The 26478-nt window shown below is 46.4% G+C and overlaps 1 protein-coding gene across 1 annotated transcript in view; it reads right to left on the bottom strand.

Annotated features, from left to right (window-relative positions):
* The window catches only part of Eri3 (ERI1 exoribonuclease family member 3), a 127142-nt gene that overhangs the window by 47779 nt on the left and 52885 nt on the right, over nt 1-26478 (bottom strand). Inside the window, exon 7 of the mRNA NM_001427171.1 lies at nt 14458-14530. Within this exon, the coding sequence (NP_001414100.1) occupies nt 14458-14530 (73 nt within the window). The remainder of the gene's footprint in view (nt 1-14457; nt 14531-26478) is intronic.

The following is a 26478-nucleotide window of genomic DNA, read 5'->3' as shown; positions in this document are numbered from 1 at the left end:
GCCCGTTTGCTTGGCAAAATCTGACAGATATCTGTCTACAGCTGCCTGACTAATGTGGATTCAGATAATATCCTCCAATGCCTACTGTTAGGGTCCAGGGCTGGGTATTGAAAACAGAGACCACAAGGACCTCACAGGCTAGTAGAAACACAAATGTGCATTGTATGATACACCTTGTACAAAGTTCTAAGCCATAGGGAAAGAGATGACAGATTCCTTTCTACTAGAGAGGTGTGTGTGTGTGTGTGTGTGTGTGTGTGTGTGTGTGTGTGTGTGTGTGTGTGATAAAAGGGCTCACATAATAGGGTTCTGAAGGATGAACAGGAGTTTTCTAAATCCATAAAAAGGAGAAAATAAAACATAAGGGAGCAACATAAGAAACAGAGGTGAACAACTATGTATATTTATATTTGAAAAGCAGTAAGAAGTGTGCTATGTTTTGGGAAGCAGTGAAGTATAGATATCAAGACAGCAATGAGCTATATATCATCCAGGACCTTGCTCTATAGCTGAAGAGAAAAAAAATGGGCAAAGCCTCAACGGCTACCCTCTTGGCTCCAGTGCTCTTCCTGTCAGAATGAGCACCCTGTGACCACAGTTTCCTGTGCCTTTGATTTAAGAGTTCCTCTCCTGGCCCTGACAGTAAGGCATTTCTGTCCCACAGATTATAACTCACTCTGGGCTATTATTCAGCTCCCCAGCCCTGGCCCTGCTGCAGTTAGTCCAAACATAATATCCTTCATGCATATATTATCTGTCTCCCTATTATCTGGAATCATTTCGGAATTAAATTTCAGTCCTGCAATATTGGCTTCAGGAGCGGCGCGCTTTATGGGCTAGTCAAAGGTTAGAATACCAATCAAAATAACAGTGCCGATGCAGCGAGACATTTTAATATTCCAAAACCCGGTAATTGTAAAAGGACATAATATTTTTTCCCTGATTACCCCAAAGGCAACACATGTTAACAAGGCAAGGGAAGGAGTGAAAGGAATTTCAGAGTTCAGACAGCTGTAAGACATATTTAAAGGAAAAGCCCAGGCTGGGCACTACACCATGGGGGCAGGGAGGCAAGAAGAAAGGAGACATTCCCTGTGGCTCTGGTGGCAGATACTAAACACCTTGTTTTCCCTTCTACTTCTGGACTAGACTTCAAGAGCTTAGCCCCAGGCATACACAGTACAGAGAGTGGGCTGAGAAGAAAGAACTCAGAAACAGGAGTCCTGAGGCCTGGGTTCTAGGTTCCACTCACAGGTCAGCAACCGCTGCTCAAAGCACCCCAGGCACCTTCTACAAGCCAGCTTCTGACCCCATACCTGTGCTCTACCATGCCCTCATTCCCACCTGGGGCTGTGCATTCTGCACCCTATGCTTAGTTAGCCTGCTTACTCTTCAAAGATGGCCAGAAGTCTTGGGTGTCCAATGGGACTGTCCACTGGCCATGGGCAGCAAACTGCTTTTGGACGGTCCCAAAGACCTAGACCACAATCCCCACCTGGTTCTGCCCATAGAACTCAAGAGCGAGTCTGCCATTAGTGCAAGCTTCCCTCTCAGAGCACTGCAGGGCTTCTAGGTACTCATGGCTTATTTCATCTTCCCTTGAGGCTTGCTCTTGTTTTATCAAATGAGCTTTTCAGCAGTCCTAGCAGAAGGGCTCTGCTAGGCACCACTCGGCCCCTTCTACAAAGGATCCAAACGGCAACCTGAAGAGCGCACTCTGGATCACTCCTGACTGCTGGCTTCCCTGCCGGCTCAGATACTCACTGAAGCATCGAATCCACAGCACCAAGACCTGCTGACCTGCTGACGGCCCCCAGCAAAGAACTTCATTAAGGCGGAGAACTTATTCCTCCAAAAGCCCTTAATTTATTACTGCACTGATTGGGACTCTGAATGCTCCAAGGTCAGAAAAAGTCACACTCAATGGTAGACTCCATTGCTCCCTTCAGCAGTTTCTCCTGCTACCCCTCCCAGAGACTGTCAGAGACACACTGCTTCTTGGAGAGACTGCAAAAGTTCTTTCTCCTCTTCCTCTCCAATCTCCCTCGATGTCTGGCCCTACGCTCACCCTTTCAGAGCACACAGAAAGCACAGCGGGAACTGGAGTACAGGTAGCAATGGGAAAGTAGAGCTACAGTCCACGCCCTGCTTTTATCTGACTATTCAATTCTAGACAGCCCCCATGTCCCAATTGCCAGATGGGACTGGATAACCAGCCTGCTTACTTTCCCACACAAAGGCCACCCAGGCAGGTTGTGACAGTTATGAGTATGTGTACACACAGCTGCACAGCTTAGTCTGCATATAGGTGGACTGTTTACATATGTGTAGGCATGCATCTAGACATTCATTTGTACCTATGTGTCATGCATAAGCACTGGCTGGGTAAAGGCCATTTTCTGTATTCAGGTGTATATCCACGCATCTTTTTTTTTTTTCTTTTTTTTTTCGGAGCAGGGGACCGAACCTAGGGCCTTGCGCTTGTTAGGCAAGTGCTCTACCACTGAGCTAAATCCCCAACCCCCCACGCGTCTTTCTGGATGTACGTCAACCAACCTTTTTGTTTCATAATTCCTTCTTTAGAACAACATTCTACTTCTGTGGCTGTACTTTAGAAATTGCCAATATCCCATTTTTAAAAAAATCATGAATTCAAATATCCTAATTTTTTTTATTTAAGTCGGAGTCTCATGTAACCCAGGCTAGCCCCAAACTTGCTATGGATTCAAGGATCTCGGATGACCTCCAGCACCTGATCCTCTCTTTGCCTTTCCCTTCCCAGCACTGAAACTGCAGTTGCGCAGTGCCATACTTGCCTTTTTACATTAGTGCAAGGGATCTTCATGCTGGTGTGGCAAGCACTTTACCAACTGAGCCACCTCCCTAGTCCTTTTTTGATTTTCTGAGATACAGTCTCACTCTATAGCCCAGGATAGCCTGGAACTTGCAGCTAACCTCCTGCCTCAGCCTCCTGGGTGTTGGGATTCCAAGCACCAGCCACTACACTCCACTGTTCAAGCTGCCATCTCACCCTCCCGTCTGGCACCCTCAGCTGAGCCTACTGCACCTGCTCCTCATGTCAGCAGGGCCCACCTGCTTTGTCCACATCCGGATGAGCCTTCCTCTTTTCAATATCCATCTTAGATCCCCCAGTCTGTCTTGTCAACTGCTGTCTTGACAGTTATCTTTTAATTCCCTGTTCTTTTTTATCACAACTCCTTACAGAAAATCTCCACCCCAGAAAAACCTAAGTCCTCCTTTCTCCACACCTACCACCAATCTGCTAAGCTCTGCTAAGAAAGATCAGACCTCTGCACAGAGTGGCTCTGCTACAAACTAATGTCATCGACATGACTGGACCCTCACCTCAACACTGCCTATAACTCCTCTGCCCTCAAGTTAGCTTCCATAGTTACTTCCCAAAGAGACGGCAATCCTCTCCTACTTCCTGTTAGCCCTCACAGACCTCCCAATTAGTTGCCAGCAAATGTCTCACAGGGAAAAACAAAAGTCACCAAGCCATCAGGTTGTTTTCTGCTTTTTTGGTTTTGTTTGTTTGCTTTTGCTTTTTGTTTTGTGAGTTTGAGACAAACCTACATATCATGGGGAAGAAGGAATTCAAACTAGGATAGAAACTGACACCAGGATCATGGGGTTCTGCTGTGATAGATGGAGCTATGTTGTCTGTGGGAGGACTGTAGAGAGACTTTTGGAAGTTTGGGTTGAAAAGGCCACCGAGTGCTCGACGCTCACTAACCCGTTCTGTGAGCCTGGAAGAAGATTTGAGAACAGTGCAGATAAGGAGGATTAGCTTGCTTCAGAGACAAGTCAGGGAAGCTTTAGAAACTTTAATGCAACTGTTTATGTGATACTACAAAAATTATTTTATTATGTTAAATTTACTTGTTACATTTATTTGTGTTTGTGCACATGGGGAGTGCAGCTAGAGGACAATGTACAGCAGCTGGTTCTCTCTTTTCACAATGCAGGTCCTGGGGATGAAATTCAGATCATTAGACTTGGCCAGAGTTACCTTAAACCACTAGACCATCTCACCAGCCCTGTTAATGTAGTATTTTAAATTGAGTAAATGTAGTTCTGGTCATCAGGGGCTAAAGAGTCAGCTGTGCTTAAGATGAGATGAACATCATTGAGACAAAACTTTCCGAGAGTATTTCCTCAGGGCAATACTTTCCTGGCAGGCACACGGTAATGTTAAAGAGTCTCTCATGTGTTTCTGGGTTTGGGAGCATGGAAGCTGAAGAATTAAAAGGGCCATGAAGAAAAGCTAAGGCTTGGTACTGTGTGTCAGGGTTGGAGTCACTGAAGAGGTCACTGGTGAATGGACAGCCTCACCTGGAGTAGAGCCCAGCATATTGAAATGCCAGAGTTGTGGGATGGACAAGAAATACAGGCATGCAGCAGAGCCGGCATAAGGCTACCAGATAAGTTATTGGTACTGTGGATGGCAGAGACTGAGACATGGTCTGCCAAAGTGCCCCTAGAGTCCAGAAGATCCTGAGTCCTGGACACAAATAGATTCAGAATTATTTACACTACTGGAGTTGGGTTTGCCCTTATTGTGACTGTGCCCTAGTTTTTCCTTCTTGAAGTAAGAAAGATATAACTTACTTTATATTTTATAGGAGCCCACATTATAGGTGCTGGTCTAACTGGATGTTTGCATGTAGAAGAACGCATACACACCTGTATCTATCACCCTACAGAAAACTCAAGTCCACATGGATCAAAGACCTCCACCTAAAACTGGAGAAAGTGGGGAATGGCCTTGAACTCATTGACACAGGAGACAAATTCCTGAAAAAGCACCAACAGCTCAGGAACCAAAATCAACAAGTTTAAATCCGACTTCATGAAACTGAGAAGCTTTTGCAAGGCTAAGGACATCATCGATAGGACAAAACAGCTGCCTGCAGAATGGGAAAGTTCTTCACTAAGCCTACATCTGCCAGAGGGCTAATATCCAAAAAACATAAAGAACTCAAGAAAGTAGATACCAACAAACAAAATAACCCAATTAAAAAATGGGGTACATAGCTTAACAGAGCATTCTCAACAGAGGAGTCTCTAAATGCCAAGAAGCACTTAAAAAAATGTTGCACGTGCTTAGACATCAGGAAAATGAAAACCAACAGCAACGCTGATATCCATCTTACCCTCATCAAAATGGGTACACTCAGAAGCTCAAGCAGCAGCAGGTGTTGGCGAGGACGTAGGGCAGGGAGAACACTCCTCCATTGTTGGTGGGAGTGCAAACTGGTGCAACCATTCTGGAAATCAATTTGGCAGCTTCTCAGGAAACTGGGAATAGTTTTACCCCAAGACCTAGTACACCACTTGTGGTGGTTTGAATATGCTTGGCCTACAGGGACTGGTACCGTTAGGAGGTGTGGCCTTGTTGGACGAAGTGTGTCATTGTCGGGGTGGGCTTTGAAGCTCTGCCCAGTGCAGAAAAGTCAGTGTGTCTCTTTACAGCAATGGAAACCCTAACCATTGACACCATTCCTAGGCACATACCCAAAAGGTGTGCCACTACACCACAAGGACACTTGCTCAACATTGCTACCTACACAATGGAATACTATTCAGCTATTAAAAAACAAGAGTATCAAGAAATTTGCAGGCAAACTGACAGAACTAGAAAATATCATGCTGAGCAAGGCAACCCAAACCCAGAAAGACACATGCGGTATGTACTCACATCTAAGTGGATATTAGCCATAAAGTTCAGGAAAACTATGCTACAATCCACAGACGCAAAGAAACTAAGTGATAGGAGGGCTCAAGGGAGGATGCCTGAATCTTACTCAAAAGGGGAAAGAAAATAGTCATCAGAGGTGGATGGAGGGAGGACGAGGAGGGAGAATACAGATGGAGATCAGGTATGGGAAGAGGGGGTTTGGGAGAGGACTGGGAGTGAGAATGGCTATATGGACATCTCTGGGACAGGGGAGGTTCTGGGAGTCTATGAGGGTGACCACAGCTGAGACTCCCACAGCAGGGGATATGGAGACCTCCTGTAACCAGTCAGGTCTTCCAGTGGATAGAGGGGTACACCAACTAGCCCACAAAAATCTTCAACCCAAAACTTATCCTGCCTACAAGATGCTCAGGGATGAAGAGGGAGCAGAGATGGAGGGAATGACCAACCAATGACTGGCCCAGCTTGAGAGCCATCCCATGCGAGACAGCCAACCTCTGACTCTATTACCGATACTCTGCTGTGCCTGCAGACAGGAGCCTATTCTAACTGAGAGGCTTCACCCAGCAGCGGATGGAGGCAGAAGCAGAGGCCACAGTTGAACATAAAGCAGAGCTCAGGGAGTGCAGAAGAGTGGGGGATAGAACTGAGTGAGCTGGAGGAGTCCAGGACACCAACAAGAAGACCTAAAGAGTCAAATAACCTGGGCCAGGGGGTTCACAGAGAGTGAAATACCAACCACCGAGCATGCAGTAGCTGGACATGGGTCCCCTACACCCTGGAGCAGGGGCTATCTCTGGTTCTGCTGAATACCATTAGATCCCCTTCCCCTAACAGAACTAGCTAGGTGGACTTCAGTAGGAGAGGATGTACTCAGGCCTGCTGTGACTAGATGCCCCAGTGTGGGGTGGTACCCAAGGGGGAGTGGGTCTTCCCCTTCTCTGAGGAAAAGAGGAAGCAGTAATGGGAGGATGGGATTGGGAGAAGGGCTAGGCAGAGCACAATTAGGATGTAAAGTGAATGAATGAATGGATGGACGAATGAATGAATACTTTGGATTATTAAAGAGGCTGTGGATATTTTAAAGAAAATGAACTTTTACCATGTTGGAATTTTTAAATACTGGGACTTTTGAAAGTTGGAATGTGCTTTTTAATACTGATATGAGATCTTGGGATAAACAAGACAGGAAGGGTTATGGTTTAATAAGTAATGTGTTTGTGTATCAAGTTGACAAGGGGACAATTGCGTTGATTAGCTTGACATCTGAATTGGAAAAATGCCTATAGATTGGCCTATAGGCAAGACTGTGGAACATTTTCTTGATCAAAAATTAATATGGGAGGGCCAAGCCCACTAGGACAATACCATCCCTGGCCCCTGGAGTGTGTAAGCAAGCTGAGGAAATGTGGCAGTAAACAGTGTTCCTCCAGAGCGACTGCTTCAGCTCTTGCCTACTGTTTCCTGTATCGGCTCAGGGGACTGTGACTCAGTGTATGTGAGCCAAACAAACAATTCCCTTCCCTAAGTTGCTTTTGGTTTTTGGATTGTCTGGATTTTGATTTGTTTTATTTTTTATTTTTCAAGACAGGGTTTCTTTGAGTAGCCCTGGCTATCCTGTAGATCAGGCTGGCCTCAAACTCTAAGATCTCACTCTGATCTCCATGCCTGTGCCTTCTGAGTGCTGGTTTTAAAGATGTGCGCTACCACTGCCTGGCCCAAGTTGCTTTTGATTACTGTCTTAGTCACTGTTCTATTGCTGTAAAGAGACATCATGACCAAGGCAACTCTTCTAAAACAAAAGTTTTTAATTGGGGGCTTGTTGACAGTTCCAGGGATTCAGTGCATCCCGTTATGGCAGGGAGCATGCGGCAGCCAAGCGTGGTGCTTAGCCAAGTAGCTAAGAGCTACCTCCTGGTCGGTAGACTGAGAGGGAGAGACTGACAGCCAGTCTGGCTTGGGCTTTTGAAACCTTAAAACACACTTCACTTCCTCCAGTAAGGCCACACCTCCTAAACCTTCTCAAGTAGTGCCACTCCCTAATGACTAAGCATTCAAACATAGGAGCTTCTGAAGTCATTCTTATTCTAACCACCAGACTCATCATCTTCATCACAGCGACAGAAAGCACACTGAGCCAGGTGAAAATCACCTCAGCTTGCCATCACAAATCAGCAAGCCTGCTGACATGGACCTGCATCCATCTTTGCTTTTTCTCCTGTCAGGATGAAGTAGGGGGCTGTCTTCCATCTCCTCTCCCCTTCTTAGAGGCATCCTTAATGAGTCCCTCTCCTCTCTGCACCTTCAGACTGGCTGGCCTTCTCCAAATAAAGCCTTGCACATCAAATTTCACCTCAGACATGTAAGGGCACATCATACCTCTTGCCTGTTTTTCTTCTTCAGAGTTACAGCTCTGAAAACATTAAAGCTCTCTTATCTTCTTGTTTCCTTATCTATGCCCCAATCACTTGCTCTATCCCCATCCTTATTCTGTACTCACAGGCTCTCGTGAGCATCAGTAGTGCTCAAGTCTCATTATCCATATGATTGTCTTCATGTTACCTACCTTCCCCGCCACCCTCTAACACCTATCTTGGTCAACTGGGATGCCACCCTCAAGGCTCCTGTGTCTGTACCATGAAGTCTTGGGTTTTGCCATGTACTGGTATGAAAGCATCATTGCTCTATGCTCAGGAAGGCTGTGAGGATTAGACAATGCAGCACTGAAGCCAAGTATCTGACCCACGACTGTTCAAATACAAACACAATGCAAGTATACAAGAGAGTTGAAGTTTTATAATGGTCATTATGAAACATTAAAAGACAAAACACATTGGTGCTGGAGACATGGCTCAGTGGTTATGGCCACTGGCTGATCTTCCAGAGGACCTAGATTTCTCAGTAGCCCCAGGGGGCTCACAGCTATCTGTAACTCCAGTTCCAAGGGATGAGGCCCTCTTTTGGCCTCTGTGGAACCAGCACACATATGGTTCACAAACGAACATGAAGCCAAAACACCCATACATACAAAAAAAAGTTAAAGGCTTAAATTTTTACTTTAAATATAACATGAAATTATTTAACAATTAATATATCCAAATATCATTTTAAACATGACAGCAGTATAAACATTAAGGAGATATTTTGTCTTTTCTCAGACTAAGTCTATTTTCAGATTAAGTCTATTAATATTTAATTTCACATCTCAGCTAGGAAACAAAAATCTTTTATCAGAAATGTTTTAGATTCTGAAAAATTAACTGCTTAAAATATAGCATCTCTAACTCAAGTGCCTTTAAACATACTCAAATTTTCTCAAATTTTTAATTCAAATTGATTAAAACTTGATACAAATAAAGACTCATCTCTCAACTACACTAGATATATTCCAAGTGATCTACTGCCACACGCCAGTGAAAACCCTAATGGGCAGCATTGGGCATTAGGCAGATGCTAATGTCCGAATTTCAATCCTCCCGAAACTCCATGCTAAGACTTAACTCCTACTGTAACACCATTAGGGCATGGGAACTGTCCATGTGAGTTGATCGGTACTATTGTTCCAAAAGGGTACTGGTTTAAGAATGGAGCTCTTGACCTCTCTGTCTTCTCTACTCTCCTGTCATTTGAAGCCTTCCCATGATGCAACAAGAAGGTCCTTACCTTACCAGATGATGCCTCTGGAGCTCAATTGTCCCAGCCTCCACCACAACTGTGAGCCAAATAAACTTTCATTGTAGTGCTTTGTCAAAGCCGCAGAGAATGGATGCACACAATGGTATAGAATATAGCGCACCATCAGTAACCAGTGTCGGTTTCTAATAGACAGCTTTCTCCTGACTCCTTCTCCACCTGGCTAATGTGCTAGCTATCTCAGGGCTCCACTTTGCTCTCATTTCACTTTACATGCGCTTCTCTGGCAATACCATGTATCTCCATGTTTTCACTAGTTATTCATATGTCTTATCTGACTCATACCTCTTACCAGACCTTATCCTTTAGCCCTAGGTGGTCAACCACCTCTTCAACAGAGCATAAGAATTGCTCAGACATCTAAATTTAACAGTCCCAAATCAAGTCTTTATCTTAAGCTTCTCCTCCTCCTCACAAAGAAAGTTCATTATAATTTACCTACACGCTCAATCATAAACTCTAGGGCCATATAGACTACTTTTTTTTGCCCCTAACTCTATCAACCAATCACCATTTCCTGTATGTTACACTGTCAGTATTGCCATAATACTCACTTTCAAAGAACAAACTTGTTCCAATGTAACTGATGTTATTAACCAAACAGAGAACTCTGTGAAATCATTTAAAATGCATGCATGCACATCTACAATATCTAACAGCCACAAAAACCATCATACATTTCCTAGTTGATTTCAATTTTTTTTATCCCACCACTTCACTATAACTCACCAACTATAGCCCTTCTTATATCCATTTCTACATACAAATTCTAGACTTTTTTTTTACCCAAAGCAAGGTGCTATATTTATGTATTTTTTAATCATTTAACTATGAGACTCTAGTATCTTGGGTTGTTTTTTTGTTTTGGGTTTTTTGGGGGGGGTTTGTTTGTTTGTTTTTGTTTTTGTTTTTGTTTTTCAAGACAAGTTTTCTCTGTATAGCCCTGACCATCCTGGAATTCACTCTGTAAACCAGGCTGGCCTTGAACTCAGAGATCCACCTGCCTCTGCCTCCTGAGTGCCCCACCACGTAGTTGACGTCTATCTTCCTTTGCTATATTACTACAGAGTTTCCGTGTGCTACACTCCCTAGGTCACTCTACTGCATGACTTCCCTGGTGTAAGAGGTGGTGTTGTTTGGTTTGGATTTTGAGACAAGGTCTTACTCTATAACCCAGATTGGTCTTTAACTCTCAGCTCAGGCTGGCCATAATAAAAACAATTCTCCTGTCTCAGCCTTCCAAGTGCTGGGATTACAGGCCGGTGTGGCCACATCCAGATAAGCTACAGAATGAGACTCTGACTCAAAACAAAACAAAAAAGCAAATGAGATAAAGTTTTCTCTCAATACCCTTTTAGTAGCTCCTATTTATCCTAAAAAAGAGCCAAAATCCAACATGGTCTCCAAGCTCCAGCTTCATCTTCTACTTGACCTCACGCAGCTTTCCTCTTCTCACATCCCTAGGCCCTGGTGACACTCATTCAGTAAATGACAGTTAAGATCTCTGTACTACGAGCCATCCAATGTGTCAGGGATAGAACCATGAACTAGAGGCTTTTATAAAAACAGCAGGCTTCTCTTTACCTCAGGGCCTCACCATATGCTGCTTCCTAAGCTTGGCCAGCTCTTCCTTCAATCTATAATTTAGATCTCCTTCCTCAGACTCTACCTCAATAAATTCAGTTCTTAACTACATGATCTACAACTCTGAATTGTCCTGAACACGTTAATGAACACGTCATGTGCTCTATAACACCTCCCTTTTCTGTTATAGTCCTAGAACCTAACACAATACCTAGTACACAGAAGGCACTTCAGAATGTGTTCTTATAGATGGATAGATATTATGTCTTCATGCTTTATGATATATGTATGTAAATACATTGATGTCTACACGCATTTTCAGTGTTTCTGCAGATGGACTATTTATGTGAATGTACATGTACACGTGTGTGTGTGTGTGTGTGTGTGTGTGTGTGTGTGTGTGTGTGTGTGCGTGCGCGTGTGTGTGTGCACGAGCATATGCATGTGTGTTCCCCTTATTCCCTGGTAATATCTGTAACTTCCTGGAAAGAGCTGGGAGCAGAACTTCAAGTTTTCCTTAAGTTGACAGCTCAATAAAAATCTAAGCTCATTCAACAACATCCCAAATGTCAGCCAACAGGGGCCTTTGCTACTCTGCTACGGGGGAAGTAGGTAGAGGTAGGCGATGTCAAAGCACAGCTGTTGAGAAGTTACTCTTTTCAAGGCAACCCACAGTTTCTAAAGAGGAGAGGAGAACTGAAAAGACAGTATTTCAGTTCTTCTCAGATTAGAGGCCTTAGGAAAAGTGAGATGCTGAGTTTATACCTAGTGACTGACATAGTCACAAACCTGGACACAAAGTAGCTGGGGGCTAGAGAGGAAGTCTCCTTGTTTTCTCAGGCTTCTGTGACTGCCTCATAAGAAGAAAGCACGGGGTCCTCAGTTTCCCTTCACACCCATTCCTTCCATATCTTATCAGTGGAGAACTGACTGAAGAGTCTCACGATGGCCTGAAGCACCAAAGTGACCCTAGTGTTACCATATGGGTCAGCTGCTCCTCTGCCTAGAAACCTAAAGGCAGAGAGATACCACATACCAAAAAGTCTAGTGAACTTCAGAGTAATTGTTCATGGTCAGTGCCTGCCTCGCCTGGTCGGGCATTCACATTGCATTTGTTGAGACCAGCAAGCAGACTCAGATAAGCTCTGACAGCTGGCACACTGTTTCCCTGGACAGCATGTCTATCTACACAAGCATGCCTAGCCCCACTCAGGAGGGTCTCTATGAAGCCAGTTCTCAATAAGGAGGTGGCCAGCAAACATACATACTCTAAGTCTAGCAGACCCCAGTCCAGTCACTGAGAACACAGGCAAGAACCAGGCTCTGTCTCTGCACTCCAGCCTGACTGGAAAAAAAGCATGGGCCTATTTCCAACTGAGTTAACTGATGTCCCAAGTCCAGTGAGCCTAACATCAACAGAAGCTTAGCAGAAGTGATATCTGAACCGCATCTTCAAGGGGCAGGCATATGCCTGACGATGACAAGGGGGGCTTTTCACACAGGGAGTCAGCCAGATGAAGGCTCAAAGGCAGGACAGAGCCGAGCTTCTTCAAAGAAGAGAAGTAGTGTCAGAGTGCAAAGGACACACACCAGGAGAAAGCAAGACAAAACATGGAACCAATCCAAGGTCTTCTCAGTGCGGAGTAAATACTCACAAAATTAGTTGCCCCGCTCTTCTTCCATGTCAGCTTCACCACACACACCAAAGGCAGTCTGCTCTTTCTGCCTCCAAGCCAGTCTCCTCCCTGCATCCCCCTAATCGGAATGAAACCCCCATCTTCACAGTACCTATTGTGACCCCTCAGTAGCTCCCGCTTTCTAAGATTACAGCTCTGGTCTCCCTTCTTCTAGATTCCTAGGATCACTAAGCTGACTGGTAGCATCAAGTAGTCCCAGAAGTTACTCCAGGGCTACTTTTCTCTATCTTTCTTCTAATAACCTGGGCCTCCTGGAGCAGCAACTCCTCTAGGGCAAGGAAGCAAGAAGCCATTCCTGTGTTATCCCTTCTACTTATCTCGGACCCACAGCATGTGCCAGGCAAGGACGGTCTTCTGGGTGACTCATTCTCTATCAGGGAACTACCCTAGCTATCAAGGTCCTTCAAGGCCCACAATCCCAGGCTAGCTCTCTAGGTCTACAATTACTACAGTTAGTGCCCAGACCCTCTTCCTTCATGCTCCAAGGCTTCCACTGTCCTCCCTTACATGAACAAGGCCCTGCTAGGGTCAGGGGAAACCAAAATCATTGTAGGCAACTCCTTTTCCTAAATAGAGGCGCAGAGACCACATTCACAAGTATATATACAGACTGCTGTAGCACGTGGGTCTGATGCTAAGGTCCTGTCCCCAACTGGTTCTTAATCAATCAATAAAGATGCCAGGAGCCAATTGCTGGGTGGAAGGAAAGAGTCAGGACCTCTGGGTCCCTGCAGGAGGTCCAGGAAAGCAAGAAAAGAAAGGGAGATTTCACCATGCTTCAGAGGGGGAAAAGGTGACCAGCCATGTGAGATCTTAGGGGAGTGGCCAAAGGCTGCTTCCCCAGGTGGGAGATTAGAAACTCAACTAAATGGAGGGCAGTTTTAAGTTGCTGATCAAGAAGAAGGAGGTTGAGCAACTAAAGCCGAGGGCAGATTTAGGGTACTGAGCTGGGAGTGAAAAAGAAGAGTAGGAGATACTTGAGGAAGACTTAGAAGAGCCCAGCAATTGAGTCAATAAGGCAGGTTGAAAAATAAGCCTCTGTTTGCGCGCGCGCGCGCACACACACACACACACACACACACACACACACACACACACACACACACAGAGAGAGACACCTGGGCAGGACCAGTAGCAAGGTCTACCTGGAGCTTAAAGAAGAGTAGCAAGAACTATACACAACAGACTGCCTTCTGAAAGGCTCAAGTAGAACCATATTTCTTCTAGTGACAACACAGCTCAGCCCAGAAATTCAAAAGAAAAAAGCCCTACGTATGTTTGGAAGACACCAATAGTACTCCACCCAGCAGCCTAACCCTCAGGCAGATCCCCACTCCCCAGAAATATCAATGGCTCAGTGCATATTACTGAGAAAAGAGAAAGAGGGATACTGAGAAAAGAAACAAAAAGACGGGGCTGGGGATTTAGCTCAGTGGTAGAGAGCTTACCTAGGAAGCGCAAGGCCCTGGGTTCGGTCCCCAGCTCCGAAAAAGAACCAAAAAAAAAAAAGAAACAAAAAGACACAGGAGGGAGGCTAGAGAGTCAGCTCAGCAGTTAAAAGTAGTCTTCCAGAGGTCATGAGTTCAATTCCCAGCAACCAAATGGTGGCTTACAACCATCTGTGATGGGATCTGGTGTGTCTGAAGACAGGGACAGTATACATAAAAATCATTAAAAAAAAAAAAAAAAGACAGAGTTGGAGGAGAGGAGGCATGTAAAAGACAGGAGAACTGAAGGCTCTGGGTAGAGCGCAGATGATACCTTTTTTAGATTAATCCACTGCTTGAAGTAATCCGCCACTGGCAAGCCTAAATAATGGCACTGGCCTGGAAGCCTACAAGAAAGAGAAGAAAGAACAAGTTAGAAATATGCATGTCCTAAATGTGGAGTCTTAAACTACAAAGACAAAAAAGTCGGGGTTGGGGATTTAGCTCAGTGGTAGAGCGCTTGCCTAGCAAGCGAAAGGCCCTGGGTTCGGTCCCCAGCTCCAAGAAAAAAAAAAAAAGTCTATGGAACAGAGAGACCACAAGGATCAACAAAATCAGCAGGGGGGCCACCTAAGGAAGATATCCCACCTCCAGCACCATGGATACTGGACTTAGAGCCATTCCTCAGAACCAAATATGAGTTTGAAGAGATACTACATTGAATAATATCAGCTGCTACTATTTCCTAATTTGCGAATTCTGTTTTATATCTATCCTCAAACTGACCTTGTGAGGTAGGGACTGTTATCTATTGTGGCCTCCCTGAGGCCCCTACAAGTGTTTTAGATTTTTTTCAATATGTATGAGTGTTGTGCTTCTATATATGTCTGTGTACCACATGTGTACCTGGTGGAGAGCATCAGATCCCCTGGAACTGGAGTTACAGATGATTGTGAGCTGCCATGTGGATGCTGGGAACCAAACCTATATCCTCTGCAAGAGCAACAACCACTCTGAACTCTTAACCACTGAGTGATCCCTCTCACCCCTGTGTTTGCTTGCTTGCTTGCTTGCTTGCTTGCTTGCTTGCTTGCTTGCTTGCTTGAGATGGGATCTCACTATGTAGTCCTGGCTGACCTAGAACTCACTATATAGACCATGCTAGCTTCAAACTACCTGTCTCTGCTCTGTGATGGGATCAAAGGTGCACGCCACAATACCCAGCTCCCTGGTAGTTTGCTTTCTTCTGTTTTTGAGACAGGGTCCCATGTAGCCCTCTTGACATCACCTCCCAAAGACTGGAATTAGAAACCTGTGCCATACATTTCGTTTTAGGCAGTGTTGGGGGTCAGACCCAGAGTATCAGTCGTTCTAGTTAAGTGCTCTACCAACTCTACCATTCCCAGTCCTCCAGAAGAGCATCAAGAAAAGAGTCTCAGGTATGTGTCAGTAACAGAAAATTGACTAACGAGGGCCCGAGAATGAAAAGAAATTACAGAACACATTAAATAAAACATGGTAGCCTATGCATTTACTCCCAGCACTTGAGAGGCAGAGAGGTAGGTGAGTTTGAGCCAGCCTGGTCTACACAGCAAGTTCCAGGGCAGCCAGGGCTACATAATAAAGAGATCCTGCCTCTAACAAACAAAGAACAGAAGTTACAGATAATAAGACATCCACTTCTTCCTTGTAGAACCTTGCTAAGATCCAAGAGCTCAGAAAGCTTCCTATCTGCTTCCCATCTCCAGGCCAAAGGCCTTTGAATCTCTGTGTGGTTCCTTCTAAGAAGGCAGTGCTTCATGAGTCAAGGACCTTTTCATGATAGCAAGCACCTGGGACTGCATATGCCCCTTTTGATCCCTCTACCTATTTCTTGTGATCAGCCTAAATTCTGGAAATGTGTCCCTTTCTTGTAAGATGTAGAGCTAACTTTTTTTTTTTTTAGCTTAAAATCAAGTTATGAGTGTCAAATGTCACTGAGTGTCCTAACAAGATGAGAAGTGAGAGAACCCAATAAAGGACCCATGTGACCTTGGTTGAGTGGAGTGTGAATGTCAGCAGACCAGGTAAGGAATGACAGAGGGAGGAGTCACTGAGAGACAAGAGAATAGAGAACACAAGTATAGACTCCTTGTCTTAGGAACTGGGATATGAGAATGCAGTTGAAATGACAAGTTCAGCTCAGAAAGTTGAAGGGAAATCTAGCCTCCCTTCATCACCCTTCAAATACTTGACAGATACTAACAGGAAGCTGACCTCCAAGTTTCAGGAAGTAAACTAAGAATTCACTTTACAAGATACATAATGTCTTTCTTTTCTTTTGAGACTGGGTCTCTCTACACAGCCTTTGCTATCCTAGAACTCACTTTGTAGACCAGGCTGGCCTTGAACGTACAGAAATCCACTTGCCTCTGCCTCCTGAGTGCTGGAATTAAAGGCATGTACCACCACACCCAACTATGATGTCTTTCTTGTAAAGCAGGCTCCTTTCAAATAGGTGGCACAGAAACATTACCTATAACTTGCCAACATTCTGGAAGAGAATTTCTGGCTGATACAAAACGTATGAAGAAGCGTCCAGAGATGGTAGGCCCACATAGGGCCAAGACCAAGGATCTGAAACCTTGGATCAAACAAAGCTTCTAAATCAAGTTACCTAAGAAACAAACTATAACTGAACTTTCTGAATTGTATTATTTCCTTTTCTTTCTTTGACATTCCTTATCCTTTATATCTTAGAAACTAATTGCTAAGCTCAGTATTTCAGAAAAATCACACTGAGCTCTGGGTGTAAAGAGGCCACCAGAAGCAAGAGGAACACAGGGGGCCTGGTCAGAAAAGGGCAGGTAGCCCATGTCTTATCTTCCTGTAGTTAACCTGAGCGACCTCCTGATGACTTTACTTGACATAGGTCAGGAGTCCTGTTGGCTCTGGCTAGCTGAGGAGAAAAAGGGATTCCCCTTTCTGTTGGATTTCAGTGGTGCCTGATGGCTCTAGATATCACTCTGGTTAGCTCAGTGGGAGCCTGCCTGTTTCTCTCAAATATCTATACCACAGGAGCTCCAGCGAGAACAACCGGAAAGGAAGATCACCTAACCAGTCATTCATACCCAAACACGGCCCAGCAGGAATCCTGGGTGCCTCTCTAGGGTTCATATCTGACTGAAGTACGGAGGGGGAGATACCAATCTTATTCAGGAGCTCCATGCATGAACATGTGCAGATTCAAGAAGAATAAATAGGGTTGCTGAGTGCTCCCCGGATGTTACAGCCCTTTGTCTCCACGCACATGCAGCACAGAGACAGCGGTGCCCAAACTCATCCTCACGAGAGGCAGAACCAGAGCTGGAACTTGACATCCTGGTGTCTCCCGGGAAGCCAGCTCTACATCTTCATCACATAATCCTCCCTCAGAAGAGAGCACTCACGGTGGTTAAATGCTCACCACTGCTTATACAGACAAGGAAACAGTTTCAGTAAAGAAAAAGGACTTGCTCAATCATGCAACAAGCCAAGAACAGAACCAGAAATGGACTCTGGGACTTCTGAACGGCAAGTGTCAATTGCACATACTCATCCACAGACCTTGACTCATCCCGGAGAAGGCAAAGCTTGGAAGCTGGTAGAGGGAGGTAGGATGGAGTTTACTGCTCAAGGTTCTGGTTTTTTTGTTTTGTTTTGTTTTGTTTTGTTTTGTTTTGTTTTACTCAATATTCTTAGGCATCTAGGGCTAAAGTCAGCAGGTACCAGTAGATACATGGTTCCACTACTTGGCAAAGAAAAGGGCAAAGGTTCCTGGCACAAAGGGTAAAAATGCTGAGTTCCTACCAGATACTGATCCCAAGGAAAAGAGCCACTGGCAGTGGGCCCTGAACTAGCCTGCGGGCATAAACGTGCAGGCAAGTTTATGGTGCCCAGGTCTCCATGCAGCTGGATTCACTGGGCACAAAGCTCCCCAACTGCCCCAACATCATCTGGTCATGCTTATTACTGTTGCCCAATGAAATTTTATGCACCGAGTCCACAGGTGTGATTTCCCCTTCTTTATGAGGGGTCGGAATGACATCACTGATGGCCAATAGAAAAAACCCAATTATGTCCAGGCCATAAAAAGGAATGGGATTTTTTTCCCCCACCAAATCAAAACTTCCTTCAATTTCATGAATACAAGGGGCCCCTTTTAAGGACACCCCTCACCCCCACACATGCATGGCAGTCCTGCCTATGGACTCTAAAGCAGAGTCCATGATCACTCTTCAGATGCTATGAGCCTAGAGTCAGAAGGTGCCCTACTTTGGCATCTACCGTGGTTTTGCTCTTATCAAACTGACCCTTCAAGTCACCAGAATGGAATCTCAAACCTATCATCAGATGCTTCCCAGGATCCTTGCTTCTAATTGGCAGAAGTTAGAGAAGGTGAGGTACTTCTTAAGTTTCCTCCCGCTGGTCTTTTAAATAACAAAAGGAGAAATTCTACTTGGAAAGAAGAGAACAATATGGGAGGATAGGGCTGTTAGAAAATGTCTCTCCCCACAAACAGACAACAAAGCAAAGAGAGCCCCACTTTCCCCACCCCAGCCCTCATTCAGGCCTACCACCTGCAACTGAAATGCTCTGGTTTGGCCCAGACAGCCTTGATAGCAAACAGGTGTGGCTAGCTTGGCGCCAGTCAAAGCAGCTCCCTCATTAAGGGAGCTCCCACACCCACCCCTTGCTAATGGGTATGGCCAAGGTGGAACCACTGTAAGAAGGAACTCAACTTTGAAGGTAGGTGAACAGAGCATGGAGGACCACTGCTAGGTTTGAGTCAAGGAGACCGTAGAGGTTTGACAGACAAAGCCCAAAAGGCAGGTCCAGCAAGAGAGCAGACACCTGTGCTGAGAAAGGTTGGACATTATTCCTTAAATGCTTTTCTCTCTTCAAATTTTAACCAATTAACCCACCTAGGGAGTGTGACTTAAAGAGGAGGGGACCAGCAGTCTGAAGTCATCATCTACGTCCTGTCTGCCTGGCACCTGGATCTCAGAGCGCCTTGGACAGTGAGTCCCGGTGGCCAACAGCACTGAAATGTGTACACAGCATTGCTCATGTGTAGAAACCATTGTGTTCCTGGGACATATAGGCAAGGAATGCCTCAAGTCATCAGTGGACCATGAAGGCACAAAGGCCCAGCTATCGAAAAGAGTGGGTTAGGAGAAGCCAGAGCAGACCCTGCAAAGGAACACCTCTGAGGTACACACAGCTCGTTCCCATGCAGCTTCCTCATTTGCCCACACAAACAGTCTCAAACAATCTCAGAGCGTTGTCACCAGCTGTCCTCTGGTTCAGAACTGCCACAATTCTATTATCGAAGAGGCTGAGCCTCAAGAAGGACACCACACCCCTGGAGCCAGGTCTGGCGTATCACCTAGTCAGAGTGCCACAGTCTATGTGGCATAAGTCTGCACCCAGCATATGCCAGTCACACCAACCCAGGCATCACTGAGCTGGGGACATGGCTCTTTGTCTCTCCTGCTTCCATTCCACACCCAGAGGAGACAAACAGAGCTCGGGTGATGAACAGCCCAGCCCGCCTTTCACGATCACTTTTCCTCGAGTTGAGGAGAGTGGCTAGTGATGGATGGGCTGGAATTTGGTTATCAGGAAGGGCTGTCAGCCAGAGGTGCCCATCTCCTCCCCCACTATGCAGGGCATCATTACACTGTGGCATAGAGGTAAAATATGACCAAGGGGAGGGAAGGAAGAAAGAGGGGAAGGCTGGGCTTATACACGGAGCAAATTGAGCAACAATGAGAGCAGGCACGAGGCTGGAGCGTTAGTTATCTGCCTGTGACACCTTTTATCTCTGCACAAATTGGTCCTTCCTCCCCCACTACATCCTCTTATACAAACAGAGGCAGACACAATGTGTCACCACTGCAATAGCACAGCAATTTAACCCGAATTAGTAAGGGGGTCAAGCTAGGAAATAGGGGTTTCTCCTTTCAACAGGTTCCTTGTCTCAACTCTGAACCACCACATCATAGAAAGGAGGGTGGAAGAAAAAGCAGATTCATAATTGAATTCACTCATTTGGCCACTGCTGATGGATAAAAAATTAAAGCTCAAACCTCTAAATACTTATCAAAGCTAGTTATCTTCCTTCTTCCTTGTGATTTGCCATGTCAGAGACAACACGAGCCTGCCCCAACAGGCCTAGCACTCAGGACTAGGAATCAGCAACAAGGAACAAACAAAAGTCACCCTAGCCAGAAAATGAGGGCTAGAAGCCTACAAAAGACAGGCTGCAGAGAGTGCTAGATGTGGGAAAGAGCGGGATCTGCAGGATTACAGTGCTGATAACTCAAAAGTGGACCTTGGGGCTGGGGATTTAGCTCAGTGGTAGAGCGCTTACCTAGGAAGCGCAAGGCCCTGGGTTCGGTCCCCAGCTCCGAAAAAAAGAACCAAAAAAAAAAAAAAAGTGGACCTTGACAGCTCACAAACACACACATGAGCCCAGAATGGTGGCGCACATCTTTACTCTCAGTGTTCACAAGGCAGAGGCAGGTGGATCTCTGAGTTCAAGTCAGAGGGAGTTGCAGGATAGCCAGGGGGCTACACAGAGCTATCCTGTCTTGAAAAACAAACAAACTCAACAACAAAAGAATAAACTTATGTCTATAGACCTCCTACCACCACCAAAAAGTTCTCTTGGTCTACCCTCCATTGGAAGGGTTAGTGAATTTTATGAGTCACCCTCTGACAGACCAGTCCATCGTGTCTTCAGTAGCTGCACTTTTGACAATGACAAGACTTGATGAGGAAACAAGAGAGGAGCCTGGCCTGTTCAGTGACCTCCAGCATGGTGGGACCTGGTGCTGCAAAGGCCCTCAATGGGTAGGCAGTGCACCACACCCCATTCCTCACCCCAGTCCTGCTTTGTGGCTCTACTGCACTAATGTACAACTTAGTGAGTGGACGTTGCCCTTGAGCAAGCAACATCACCTCCATCACCAGGCCAGATGAGGCCAGGTAAGGAAAAACACTAGAAAAGTGAGCTACGGGTAAATGGCAAAGGGAGACATCAATCCTAGAATCACTCAGTTGCTTCAAAAATGGATTGAGGGGAGGAGTTACAGCTAAAGGAGGAATCTAGGGACTCCTCTTTCAAGTTTAAAGACAAAGCACCAGGTGCAAAAGCCAAGAGCCCCCTGCCCCCTCTAGACACAAAGTAGGAACACAAAGTTGACCACCGCACAGTTTTGTTTTGTTTTGTTTTGTTTTTTGGTTTTTTTTTTTTTCTTTCTTTCTTTTTTTTCCGGAGCTGGGGACCGAACCCAGGGCCTTGCGCTTGCTAGGCAAGCGCTCTACCACTGAGCTAAATCCCCAACCCCCACCGCACAGTTTTATGAGCACTGTGGAAACCCCAAACATGCTCAAGTTAGAAGCTACTCAAATCCGGTTCCTATATCCAGAGGCCCCCAGGTTTACCTGGAAGATAACACAGCAGAGACTTAAGAGGTAAAAGCAGCTGCTGAACAAGAGCTTCCTGGGAACCGAGGGCAACATCCTGTGGCATTTACAGAGACTCAACTTCAGTTCCCTGTTCAACAAGCACGTGCACTGTCCCTCCACTGCTCTCTGACTGCCCACAGCCCTGGAAGAATGAACTGCTGGCTTATCAGCCCAGTTTGCCCCCACATTTGCCCCATCCTGTGGGATATCTGCAGGTTACAATTCCAACCACAGGCTTCAGAAAGATGATACACTTGCCAGAGCCTGCAAAGGGTCAGGAGAGAGTACTGTTTGAAATACCAGCATGACAGCTGGCTCCTTGTCTGTCTCCTCCTCTCCAACCCCCTCCCCAAACTTGTCATGGTACACGAAGTCTATAAGCAGCCCATCAGATTTAAATATCAGTGTGCGAGAAGCAGCAGCATGAGAGGGTGAGGGAGCGGGAAGCAGACAGTGAGTGCCTCTGTCGCCACTGCTGTCAGTGAGCACTAATGAATTTCACCACCAGCAGCCATGCTGCAGCTGGGGTGTAGGGGTGACGTGAGGGTGGGGAGTTTTCCTGGGAGAACTATGTCAGTACTGAAACATCTTTTCCCAAAGCCTTGGTAAAATATGTTATTAAGGAACTGAAAGAACTATGGCCCACCTAGAACTTAAAAAGGGGAGGGGAGTGGGGGGGGGCAAATCCTAATGTCCTCTAAAACAGGAAGGGACATGCAGGTTTGAGGCTGGAGAGAGCCAGCTAAGCTCCCACTAGATGGGTGACCTCTAGCAGGTCTCACACCTTGCTTTACCACCATCACCCAGACTTATCTCAGAGGCCTTGGGCTACTCAGTTGGGAGGACAAGGAAAGGTAGGGCCCAGGCAGCAAAAGGCAGCCTGCTGAGTCTTCCTGGACAACTTACTGATGCTCTACTTCACAGCAGCTGTAGCTACCTCCACAGGGAGGCCCTAATGACCACGTTACAGACTGGGGAAGAAGGGGTGAGGAGGGCCCTACATCTGTTCTAAAAAAATTACTTCCCACAGATGTCAGGGAACACAGATGACGTTTACCGAGTCCCAAAGAGGTTGTGAGTTCTTTTCAGACTTTTCCAAGATCCTCAGCAACAGATCCACAACCTGAATCCAGGTCGATTTGCCGCTTCCTGTGTATCCTCTCCTGCCAGACCCTGCCCTTCTCACTCCTTCCCACTGGTATACATGCTTCTCTGGCATGGCACAGTCCACAGCTGCCATACAGTATTAGGCTGGGCTCTAGTCCAGGGTGAACCCAGCCAGGAAGAGAAAGCTGTGGGACTGAGCCAGGCCATCACCTGGGAGTCGCCACAACTCAGAGGGCATGGATGCAGCGGAAGACTTCCCTTGGGTGCCCTTTGCACAATCAGATCAACAGTGTCTGATCTGGCAGCGACCTGCTGTGCAGGGGGCAGATGACATTTAATTTCCTCTTGGTTTCCCTACAGTACAGACGAAAGGCCGTCACCTGCGTCTGGGTCTGGCAGCACAGCTGGAACTGTTCCCAGCATGCTGCTAGGAGAGTTCCCAAACTGAACCGGAGTGCAGGCGGGCACACTGGGATGCCCCTTAGCCTATGGTACTAGTTTTCCCAAGGAAGACCAACCTCAAATCCCTAGGGCGAAACCATTGCTTAATGACTCTAAAGAAACCATATGTAGAGTATTTCCCATTTCTGTTCTAAAAAAAATTACTTCCCACAGATGTCAGGGGACACAGATGACGTTTACCGAGTCCCAAAGAGGTTGTGAGTTCTTTTCAGACTTTTCCAAGATCCTCAGCAACAGATCCACAACCTGAATCCAGGTCCATTTGCCGCTTTTTTAAAAAATGAATTTATTATTTTATATGTATGAGTGTTTGGTCTGCACATGCACGCGAGTGTGCACACGCACGCGCGCGTGTGCACACACACACACACACCCCACACCACATGCATGCAGTGCCTGAGAAGGCCAGAAGGAAGTATCAGATGCCCTGGGACTGGAGTTACAGAGGGCTGTAAGCCTCCATGTGGGTGCTAGGAACTGAATCCGGGTTCTCTAGAAAAACAGCCATTGTTCTTAACCAATGAGACATCTTTCCAGCCCCAATAACTTATATTATTATGGGTATGAGTGTTTTGCTTGCATGTATGTTGCATGTATGTCAGATACCCTAGGACTGGAGTTACAGAAGACTGTGAGCCATCGTGTGTGTACCGGGAATCAAAGCCAAATCTACTGGAAGAGCAGCAGTGTTCTCAACTGTTAAGCCATCCTTCCAGCTCTTTCAGGCAGGCCCTAGCTTTTACAGCCTACCTACTGACTATCTCTCCTGCAATTCCTCCCCCATAGGAACTCACAGATGCACATGAACATTACCTACACCCTGTGGGGAAGTGTAGCATGCACCTCTCTGGTGCTATGAATGTCCTGAAAATGCTATCCCTTATACCTCCCAGTACCTGTTAGGATAAGCACCTCTCCAGTGCCCATCCCATGGCACAGTGCTCACTTGTGTGGGAAGCACTGGGGCTGCTACCAAGTCCTGGACAGAGCTCCTTAACACACAGACTATCAGGGAGGAGGGTAAAGGAAGGAGGCTGAGCACCACAGAGGAAGCTTCTAGGGTACTCTGGCCAGTGCCTTGGCAATTGGCCTATTTTATTTTTGGATAGGGAAACCTGAAGCTAGCGGCTTAAGCTGTCTCCAAGATGCCTAACAGATCCGAGCATAGTTTCCCCCTGGCCTGTGGCCATATTGACCTTATGCCTGAACCATGTTTGTATGGCCTACAATGCCCCCTGGAGGCTCTGCAGAGAGGCACCTCTTGGTACTCAAGATCTGGGATGTAGGCCTGCCTCTGCTCCCATATAAGTGCACAAGGACATAGCTGTTGCCTTTAACTTCTGGTTGGTCCTTTCTGCCCTGATTCAGCTCTCCTGATTATTTCAAGATGTGCAAGCACTCAGGCTATACAGAGTCCTGCTCCTGGCACAATAGCACTAGAAGCAGCTTAGGGAGTCTCAAAAAGTGTGTTCTAGGAAGTCTAAGACCTAGGGGTTTCAGGAAAGAGATCAGGCTATTTCCTGCACTAGGAAAGAATTGGGCTATGCCCCAGCTGTAGCCAGTACAGCTCTGTGTAATACTCTGTTATTTTAAAAGAGTTTGCCACTAAAGATTACAGCCAATTATTATGCCCCCCATACAGTGCTTCTCCCTTTGTTTGGTGTCTTTTGTTTACTGTATTTTCGGTCTACCTTGCCCTGTCACTAGCTCTGGTCACTTGGTGCTCCCACAGTCCCCAGTACACTTCTTACTTGGCCCAGAGTGGGTCCCAGTGGCTGGTTTCAGGCCACTGCAGACTGCCTCTGTCTTCACTTAACACCTTCCATGGCAGCGTCCAACAGCAACACTTTGGGAAGAAGCACTACAGTGGAACTGACATTTACTGCGAAGTCCTGGTGAATATGGCTGACGCATGCCACCCTTAGCAGGGGAACACCTGCTACTATGAACCATCATCTAACACTGACACCCAAAGAACCAAACAAACTGCTCTGACCAATCTTTGAGCCAAATGTAGCATATTACTACAGGAAATGCCACTCCCTAGACGTTTCCAATTCTTGTATGTGGCAATGTTGAGGACACAGAATAATATTCCTATCAAGGGTCTACCCCCAGTCCAGGTCCAGGTAGCATCATGAGTCTGGTTACAGTCAGAGTCAGCAGTTCTGACTACAGAGACTGAAAATGGGTGAAGGTTCTTGGTGCCAAGCACACTGCCTCAAACTCCTCCAGCCAGGTTTGCAAGGGGTAGAGAGGGAAGCCAGGCACGGTGTCCTTCTGGCTAAAGCCACTTGTTAACAGGCCCTGGATTCCTTTATCTCTAGGGAAAGGAAGGTAGCAATGAGCACTGCCCCCTCCCATGCCTCCCAGCAGGGCCAGGAAGGACAGCCATTAGTGTGTACCTCAGCAGACAATGGGGAGGAGAAGTCTCCAGAGCAAAGGACAACTGCAGCAATTAGAATGCAGGGAGGTTCAGAAGCTATTTAACTGGGTGACCCCTGAGGTCGCTGCATCTGACTCCCATCCCTGGATAAATATTGTATGAGAGGGGAGGGGGCGAGCAACGGAGCCAAGTCGTCGTCTCAGCTCCTCCATCCCCTCCTTTCCCACCCCATGTGCTGCTCCAGCCACACACAACAGGAACATTATTTACAGCCCTGACAGTCAGAGCAATCACTCTGCTAACCAAGAGGGAATGGACAAAGTCGACTTACCAAAAATTGACTATGGCAATTGAAGAAGAAACCAGAGCTGGTGGGGGGAGGGAGCTGAGCTAACACAGACACAAGGCTTCCCTCACCCTCTGGGTCCTGCTGGAGCAGGTACTACCACCCGTAAGCCCTAAAGCATGGCAGGAGAAGCAGGTCTGGAGTAGCAGAGTGAGTCAGAGAAACGGGGCACCCTTTCACCTCTCCACATTACCCAGGTGCCCCTGGCAAAGACAGAGCTCTGGCCATCTGCCCAAAGGAATGCAGACCAGCCACAAGCCACCTGCAGACCCAGCTGGCCCTCAGCTGACCTGACAGGCAAAGGCCAACAACATGGCAGTAAGTAAGATACAGAAAGCAGAGGCCAGGGTGGGGGAGGCCAGGGGAGCCTGAGTACAGACTGCGGCTCGGCCGTCTTTGCCGCTCCTACAGTCCTGCTCTAATGCACCCTGACATGCCTCTGAAGACAGAGAGCTGTTTGCAGTCAGCACCGTGATTTGTTAGTAATTATTTCCATGGTGTCACATTGCTGTCACTCTGTTAACAAAGAGACAGGCTGCCTCGGGCTGCCTGCAAGAAAG

Source organism: Rattus norvegicus, chromosome 5 (genome assembly GCF_036323735.1).
Source record: "Rattus norvegicus strain BN/NHsdMcwi chromosome 5, GRCr8, whole genome shotgun sequence".
Taxonomy (NCBI): Eukaryota; Metazoa; Chordata; class Mammalia; order Rodentia; family Muridae; genus Rattus; species Rattus norvegicus.
Note: the sequence above shows the minus strand (reverse complement) of the source record. Positions and strands in the feature narration are given on the sequence as shown.